Source organism: Spodoptera frugiperda, chromosome 25 (genome assembly GCF_023101765.2).
Source record: "Spodoptera frugiperda isolate SF20-4 chromosome 25, AGI-APGP_CSIRO_Sfru_2.0, whole genome shotgun sequence".
Lineage (NCBI taxonomy): Eukaryota > Metazoa > Arthropoda > Insecta > Lepidoptera > Noctuidae > Spodoptera > Spodoptera frugiperda.
In genome coordinates, this window is record NC_064236.1 from 15,267,384 (window position 1) to 15,276,860 (window position 9,477).

The window sequence follows — 9,477 nt, forward strand, 5'->3', positions numbered from 1 at the left end:
GCCTCTTGCTCGGTAGCCACATTTGGCATCTGCTACAAGTAAAAAAATAGGTGTTTTTAAAAAAAACTTAAAACTCAAATCCTCTCTTTACTCAACGCTTACGATAAACAAACCAGATATACATCTTCATAACTATTGCATACATACAACGCTGTCTGGTATTGATTTTTTAGGCATATACTAGCACAGATAGGTACACAATCAGATCCCTCTCACAGGATGCGAGACGACTTCTGTGTATAAAATGATTCACAGGGGAGAATTTTTAATCCCACATTTTATTACATATGTGTAGTCAATTAACTCGTCGAAATAATTAGTATTAAAATGTAACAGCAAATAATTTCTCTTCTAATGAATAAAATCGGAACGTACTATGTGCAACGATGCAAATATTGAGAACTGTCGGACAGTGTAAAGTTCACTGGATTTTTGAAAACACACGGAGCATTAAACGTCCTATTTTAAACTAGCTGTTGCCCGCGGTTCCTTTCATGAGGACTTTCTTATAATAGCTACTTATAATGGTCTAGTCAACATGTGACCTATGGAAGTGATCATAAAAAATAACATAATTCTAAACACCAGAAAAGGGGTGCGGGGACGACTCTCGTCACGCCCTAACAGCCGCGAGATACACTCCGGCCACCGCAAGTGTGGCTCTGCGGACGACGAGAAAGGGTAGCTTGACGCCCGACCAGAACCAGATCCGAACCGCCTCAAAGAGCCATCAAACCACCACAAATGGGGTTTACCGGGGCTCCGGCGCAAAAAGCAGAAGTAAGGACGGTGTGGTTTTTCGTCAGTAAGAGTCTGCCACTTTCTTTCGCCTCGCCCAAGGCGAGAGAAGACATTGAATGATTTTCCTCCCTTAAAAAGCCCTTAAAAGGAAAAATCCGGAGAAAGGACGTATGATAAACTGAACTGAACCTATTTGATTGAAATTCGTTTCAACGATATAATTTGAGACCATGGTAAAGATGCATGATACTTTTATCTCGGATATATAAAGGGAAAATAATTATGCGTTCAAATTAGATTACTCTCTACCGCTTAAACCACCGAGCCTATTTGAATGAAATTCGGTAAAACGATAGTTTGGGATTCGAGAAAATAAGTATGATAGATTTTATCCCGAAAAGCCCACGGAGTCGGAAACTGCGTTACATTGCTGGGACTTTTTATTTCTATCTTTTAAAACATTGAACTTATTTGAGTGAAAATCGGTATAACTATAGTTTGAAACCCTGGAAAGGACGTCTGAGAGTTTTCAACACGGAAATTCCACCAGAAAACCTGCGTTAAGATACTAGCACTCTTTACCTTTTTACATCATTTTACATATTTAGATTTCAGAACAATAGTTTGCAACCCGGAAAATGACATACTAGAATATAAATAATATAATACTCGTATAGATTTTATCACTGTATGGGTAGAGTTCCAGTGGGATTGTTGATTTGTTAAAACCACAACAATTTAGTTTTAGTGCCATTTTAGTAGAGTGTCACATTTACATTATGCATTTATAAATGACCTCTCGATTTAAATAAGCGCGATGTTATGTGACTGCGAGTACTTTTGCTACAAGTTTATTGATAACGCTAAAAATAAATAAATTGTGAGTCGAGTTTTAGTGCCGTATGTCTTCGTCCTGAAATGCATTTGCGCAGTTAGGATCCCTGCGTTAAGGAGCTCGGCGCAGCGCGGCGGCACGGCAGAGCCACCGACGCCACCCGCCAGTACTGACGTAGCTCCTGTGAGAAAAACGTAATTTTGTGCAAATGGAAGTTATATGACATTGGCTTTAGTCCTCTTTGGCTCCCCACTGCTCTTAGATAGCAGTGGGGAGTCCCATGCGGGTGAGTACCTAATTATTGTGCAATTTTGTTTACAGTTTCCTTCAAGCTCACTTCAAACGTGTGGGTCCTGCTCATATCTCCACTCGTCGTCGTCGCCAGTTAGTCCACTATTGTTTAGCGTTGCTGGAGAGTAACGGTTCAGGCGAAGAAGAACATTCCGTCAAGACTGAACAAAGAAGGGCGTGGTCAAGAGTCGAGTCAGAGGCAGTCTGTCAGTTTGTTAGTAATTCTTTGATGTAGAATAGTTGTCTTGTCCCTTCAATCCACGGCAGCCGCGGTGGCGGCAACGGCGGCGTCATCTCGTACTCACACTTTAATTAGGGGTGCGCAGGAGTAGTAAGCGGCGCGATGGGTGCTAACGTCTGGCGTTAGGGGTTGGTGAAGGAGACCTATTAATTCGCAACATTTGACAGTAATGAGGTTATTCTTTTTTCTAGGTTCCCACTTTTTTAACTTACTGGTATCTGCCTTCCACCGAATTAGTAACACTGGAATAAAATGATATGACTGACATGGGTTTTTTTTTTGTTTCAGCTACCAACGAGGAAGACGAGGCAGATGTTTTGGAGTAGCGAAGGGGCTTTACTAGTGAAAATGCAAGCACCCTTCGCGATCCATGTACCGACCCCCCAATCAAGCCGCCGGGAGCAACACACAAACAACAGCTGGGATACATGGATCTTAAACCACAATCTTCAATCAGGCTGGAATCACAGCGTTTTCTGTAGTTTGCCACGTTACATATCGCGGTGATGTGTACACGAATTATTCATGTAGAACTCTGTCTCTATCTAAGCTATTGTATTGTAATGTATTCCATGCAATAAATAGCCCTTCAAGGAAATTATTGTTTTATTTAAAATATATATATAATACCATATCATCTACATCACAAACCCTCACATACACACACACATATAGTACACAGTATATACACATACACAGTTACATACCTACACATACACACGCAAGCAAACGCGCACAATGCGTACACTTGGTACATAATCGCGCACACAAACGTGTGCGTGTGTGTGTTGCGTGCACGCAAGCACGCGGACACTCATCAAATAAACACGCAAACAAACAAACACACACATACATACATAAATAGATAAATACATACATGGAAACACTCTCACACCCATAATACTACATAAGCACAACCACATATAGTCATGTGTACACAATCACGTACATACATACACATGGGCAAGTAAATGCGCCCAATGCGACATACATATACACAATCACACACACAAACACATGCCCGTAAGTACGCGTACATAAACAAGTAAACAAAACACACTCATACACGTGCAATCTCACGAACTCGCACACGCACATACACAAACACCTCATACGTGCCCAATCGTAAAACGCGTACCTCACCCCCTTTTTTTTGAGGGGGGAAAATCATCCGATTACTTCTCCCGCCTTGGGCGAGGCGGGAGGGAGTGTCAGACTCTTACTGACTAAAAACCACCCCGTTCCTTGTCCTTCTTTGAGCCGGAGCCCCAGTAACCTGTTACATCGCCCGCAGCCCCGGATGTACCTCACCCCCTCACGCATACACACGTCACTGCGTCACTGCAAAGGACGCGTTACTATATATGGTGGCTGTGTGCCCTGGTTGGGCTAAGCACCACTCTGAAAATCAGTTGGTGGCGGCGACCTCTCGCACTCGGCACTGGTTCAGGCCATGGTGTGGGGAGTGGAGAACTAGGAAGCCATCTTCTTCTTCTACGAAGCAGTCATGCTAGCTAACGAGGTAAATGACAACTTACTTCACTACAATGTTCTTCCTCAGCTGCCAAAGGAGATGGCAGCACGGAGGTCTTTACGACATGGACGACGAGCAAGCTCGCCACCAAACCACAATTTATCAGAGCATACGTAGATATACAGGGTGACTTTGAATTCGACGTATTCCTCTCGGGAGGTGATAATACAACTAATTTCCTACAAAATTAGCCCTGAGGTCCTCGGGCCGGAAAGTGGCTAGTTTCTGAGATATTCAACATTTTTGGTTTTGGTAAAAAAATCCCGAATTGATTACAAAAACATCAATAAATAAAAAAATACTGGTTGGATTTTAGTAGTTTTAGTTTTAATCAGTTGCCAATACATCAGTTATCATTTATAAATACTAATAATGGCAGAAATATCATTCGTTTTAAAATAGCAAGTAATTTCGTATCAAATTTTGTTTCGTGTCACTAATTTGGTCGATAGAAAACTGGATTTATCTCAAAAAAAATATATGACACTAAGCGTACAAACTATTAGAAAAACTTCCTTGGTTTATTAGCTACCCAGAAACATAAAATTATTTACAACATTCTCAAAAATAAATGAATTAATTGATGATAAGTAGAGAGTAAAGAGAAAACGGCAATTTCAACAACATCTTTATTTGCAAAAATTGTTCAAAGTAACCTTCCTTACGACGAGTACATACCCGAACACGCTTCCTTATCTTTATGACGGTCACTCTTGGACTGAATATGCGTCTAATTTCGTCAATATCTTCAAATATGTTTTGGAGAAGAATTTCGATACACGGCCTATTCCGTCTGTATAAACAAGGGACTTCATGTAAAAATCAACCGGCGTTAGGTTCTGGTCATTGTGCATGCCATGTAGTCATGTAGTGGGACCGCCCTGTCAATCTAACGCCTGAAAACTGATGTATCCAACCACTGCCGCACAGTAGTTCGATAGTGCACTAAACAATCGTCGTGTTCGAATAAACTCATAATCTTGTTTCTAAATTCAAATTTAAAACAATGATCCTAGCTCATTCCTTAAAAATTAATCTTAATTCTCACCATTTAAATTGTTGGGTAAAAAGTAGAGCCCAATTAAGTCATTATTAATGATACCTATCCAAACATTTGAATCAAAACCGTATCCGTGGACCTGTTGGTTTTGCTTTTTTAGATTTCGTTGACTTTTTTGGGGCTAATAATGAGATATTTTGATAGTTTGATCAGAGAACTATCGATCTACTGTGCGGCAATGGTAGGATGTCTCGGTTCCCACGTGTTATATTGACAGGGCGGTCCCACTACATGACTACATGGCATGCACAATGACCAGAACCTAACGCCGGTTGATTTTTACATGAAGTCCCTTGTTTATACAGACGGAATAGGCCGTGTATCGAAATTCTTCTCCAAAACATATTTGAAGATAATGACGAAATTAGACGCATATTCAGTCCAAGAGTGACCGTCATAGAGATAAGGAAGCGTGTTCGGGCATGTACTTGTCGTAGGGAAGGTTACTTTGAACAAATTTTTGCAAATAAAGATGTTGTTGAAATTACCGTTTTCTCTTTACACTCTACTTATCATCAATTAATTCATTTATTTTTGAGAATGTTGTAAATAATTTTATGTTTCTGGGTAGCTAATAAACCAAGGAAGTTTTTCTAATAGTTTGTACGCTTAGTGTCATATATTTTTTTTTAAATAAATTCAGTTTTCTATCGACCAAATTAGTGACATAAAACAAAATTTGATAAGAAATTACTTGCTATTTTAAAACGAATGATATTTCTGCCATTATTAGTATTTATAAATGATAACTGATGTATTGGCAACTGATTAAAACTAAAACTACTAAAATCCAACCAGTATTTTTTTATTTATTGATGTTTTTGTAATCAATTCGGGATTTTTTTACCAAAACCAAAAATGTTGAATATCTCAGAAACTAGCCACTTTCCGCCCAAGGACCTCGGGGCTAATTTTGTAGGAAATTAGTTGTATTATCACCTCCCGAGAGGAATACGTCGAATTCAAGGTCACCCTGTATATTCAAGTATGTACCTATAGGTGTTAATGACCTTACCTCATTTCTAACAAAGTGACACTTCTTTTTTTCAGAACATTAAGAAAGTTGTCATTCTTATAAGTGATGTCATTTTGTAAAATAAAAGTATTTATTTTGCAGATTTCGCTATACTAATGATTTAATGTTTAGCGAGTGTAATGTCTTCCCATATTTATAAGTATTTCATTGTTTGGATAGTGTGCTCTCTTCTCATTATCCAAACAAAAAAACCAAGAGGCAAGCGGCAACAAATTGTCTGGCGACTTGAATGTGAGCTGGGCATAATTTCCGATAGCGACTGTCCTATTGATGGAGGTTGGTCTGCCTGGAGCCCTTGGTCTGCATGTCAAGGCCCTTGTGACGACGTTGGACACCGTCACCGAACAAGAGAATGTATTAACCCGCCACCGTCTCAAGATGGTACACCATGTGGTGGGCCAGAAGAAGAAACAGATATCTGTTACCTTACAAACTGCACTGTCAATGATTTCCGCGAACTCGTCAAAGGTGACTCGGCTAGAATGGAGGCCCTAAATCAACTTGAAGCTGTCCCTGCCTTAATGGAACGCTGCTTACAAATAGAATGCCCCTTTGAAGCGATTGAAGCTGCTCTAGCTTTTGACAATACGTGGCAACTTAATTCAGAATCGTTGTGGAACTCGTTACTATGTGTGAAGCGTAATCTGGGCTGTCCTGTGATAGGCGAGTGGGGAACATGGGGTTCTTGGTCCTCTTGTGGTGCTCGATGTGGACGCGGCTTAAAGTGGAGATTACGAAGATGTGACACACCAGCACCGTCGGATGTGCGTCTTGCTTGCGCTGGTTCCCCTCTTATAGCTGATGTTTGCGTAGGCGATCAATGTGCTATTACTAGCAAAGATTCTGGAGGAAGTTGGGGTGAGTGGAGCTCTTGGTCGTCGTGCTCAGAAAAGTGTGGAGCGGGAGTACGACGCCGAAGAAGAGTTTGTCATGAAACTGACACTCTACCTGCTTCCGGAACGTGGGGTACACACTGTCGGGGACAACACGATCAATTAGAGGTTTGTGAAAATGGGTTTTGTTCGCTGGATGGTGGATGGTCTGGATGGGGAAGCTGGGGACCTTGCTCAAAAACTTGCGGATCTGGCAGACGGGCTAGAGCAAGGACATGTACTAGACCAATTCCTCATGGAAAAGGATCGACTTGTGTTGGCCCAAAAACTGAAGTGGGTTCCTGTCATTTCCACCCTTGTGAAACATTTTCTCATACAGTTGCCATATTTCATGGTGAATCGTCTCTTCATTACAACCTTGAAAATAAGCGTGCTACACTTTATCAATTCTATATGAGATTCATGCCCTTGTCACCTCATGGAACGTTGGTCCGTAGAGAAGCAGGCCAAAATTCTTTCGTTCGGTTAAGCCTGCAGAAATGGCATGTTTGTCTAGATGCGTGTGGTTCTAGTCGATCGTGTTGTCTACCTAGGACTTGCTCACACACAAACTTCGAACCAGCAACTTGGCACACCGCTCTCCTGGCTGTTACGGGTGAAGAAGCAGTGTTGAGACTCAATGAAGCCGTCGTACCATTAAAGATTGCATGGCCTTGTGACCCAGATTTGCCTGATGATAAAATGAGAATTTTTGTAGGAGAAAGATTTCACGGACAAATTCAGGAATTAATTTTAAACTTTATTCCCTTAAATATGATTATAAACCGCCATCGGAGATCTAGAAAAAGTGATTTTCATCCTATCTCAGCTTCAAATATTGCATATGAAAAAGCGAATACGGAAGAAGCATACATGCATATCAACAATGATCAGTATTTACGTCTACCCTGTTTCTTAGATCAACAAAGTTGGAGCCTGGAACTAACTTTGAAAACCAAAAAAGAAGCGGGAACTATTTTATTTCTGAGAACTGAAAGAAGCACCAACTGGTTACATTTATATTTGCAAAATATGAGATTGAAGATGAAGTTAGCCCTAGATACATTTCGAACCGAGAGTAGTAGTACATCCGATTGCGCACCAGAACAATGGCTCAACGTTACTATTTCCAAAAAACAAGATACAAATGCAATAGAAGCTTGTATCAATGCAGGCGAACGATTACATGTTTTGTTCGAGGAAGTGGCTCGTAAAAGACGTAATTCGATTAAAACTACAACCCCGTTGACCGAATCAGTCAATACGTCTACAACCTCAAGTAAGCCAATGGTAAAATTTGAAAATGTTATAGTTCAATCAAAAGACTTAGGATTTTCGTTGTGCTCTGACGAATTCTTCATCGGTGGGATACCAAATAACTTCAAAAACCATATTAAGGAAGAAGTTGTTCCATTTTATGGAGTCATAGCATCTATTAGAGAAAACGGGGTCCTTTTAGATTTACACAGTTATAATATGGAGAGATATAAGGAAGACAAAATTCAAGTCTCCTCCAGATCTGCGAGTGTATCAGGATCTTACCACGAGACAGCGTGGGGTAAGTCTAACAGGCTGAACTTGACGTGCCTTCATGCAAGAACATCTCGATCTCCGCACGATGCCAGCTGGCTGTACTTAGATACAGCTATCGATATAACTACTTTAAAAGAAAAAACTGCGAGATCAGTTAATGATGGACGAGTTCTAAGACTTGTAGCTACAGCTGACCACGACCTCAGAGGTTTCTACACATGTCGTGCACACAGCAACAGGCGCACTCAGAACATCGTTACTTATGGTGTTTTAGGCAAGATTCAATATAAACTAAGTGGCCCTGACACGACCACAGCGATCGCTGTTATCACAACTCTAGTTCTCGTAATAAGCACACTAATATGGCTAGCCATCGAATGTTTTCATGATATTCGAAACGGTTATGGCTTCTTTAGAGATGCGCATTTGTCTCTAAAGGAAGAAGCTGAAGCGGTGTGTGAGTACATCGACCTTAACATAAACTTACTGAGTTCCAAGAGCGACGCTAAAGTGGCTAAGGCTCGAGCGAGGAAGAGAGCTAGACAGCTAGTGAGCCGATCAAATTTCGCTGCTCAAGAGCCGCAGGGGTTGATGCAGGAAAGCGTACATCTGGAGCAAAGTGACAACACACTGAGTGAGCCTGAGGGATTGCCGGCACTGCCTGAAGTGAAGAGCTCTAAACCCGAACCGTTGCAAAACGTGTATAGCATGTATAGGGTAGAGCCATGTTATAGGAGTTCGCCTCGTCAAGATTCGACATCGACCCCGAAACTGAGAGCGACGTCAACATCATCATTCGAGCTGGTTTCCCCAAGAGTACTTTGTTCACGCCTTCTGATGCACAAACGCACTTCATCCAAAGAAAGCTTCTATTCCAAGAAGAGTTCGGCTCGCGGTGGTTATAAAACACTACGTAAGAAGAAGGGAAATCTGATGACGATAAAGTCTTCTGTCCTAGTTGCTCAAACTCCCGCTCAAAAGATTCTGCAAAGGTTTCAAAGCCTAAAAGGCGACGACATTTAAATTAACGAATAATTGCGTTCTGTTTTTACCCGACTGCCAAGGAAGGGTTATGTTTTTTTCTAATAATTTCAGCTTAAATTTGTCTGATATAAGTATATTGTGAAAATAAGCATATATTTAGTTGTTATGTACGTACTTATGTTAACTTATGGTGCATCCACATCTAGTTAATGCGTCACCTGTTTTCGCAGATTTGGGCGAACCTTGTGAACATAATTATACCAAAAGTTTAATGAAGAATATATAGGCTATTACAGTAGGTTAGTATATAATATAGTAGTATATTAATTGGTAAATAAAAACTCAAAACG

General features: G+C 40.7%; 2 protein-coding genes and 1 long non-coding RNA gene across 4 annotated transcripts in view; all 3 read left to right on the top strand.

Moving 5' to 3' along the window:
- The window catches only part of LOC118266597 (band 7 protein AGAP004871), a 135,304-nt gene that overhangs the window by 105,716 nt on the left and 20,111 nt on the right, over nt 1–9,477 (top strand). The window lies entirely within an intron of this gene.
- On the top strand, nt 919–2,706 carry LOC118262103 (uncharacterized). Its single transcript, XR_004782457.2, has 2 exons — nt 919–1,862; nt 2,397–2,706. It is a non-coding gene; the product is annotated as an uncharacterized LOC118262103 (long non-coding RNA).
- On the top strand, nt 5,767–9,457 carry LOC118269296 (uncharacterized). Its single transcript, XM_035584339.2, has one exon. It carries the CDS (start codon nt 5,858–5,860, stop codon nt 9,164–9,166), a length of 3,309 nt encoding a protein of 1,102 aa, XP_035440232.1. The 5' UTR covers nt 5,767–5,857; the 3' UTR covers nt 9,167–9,457.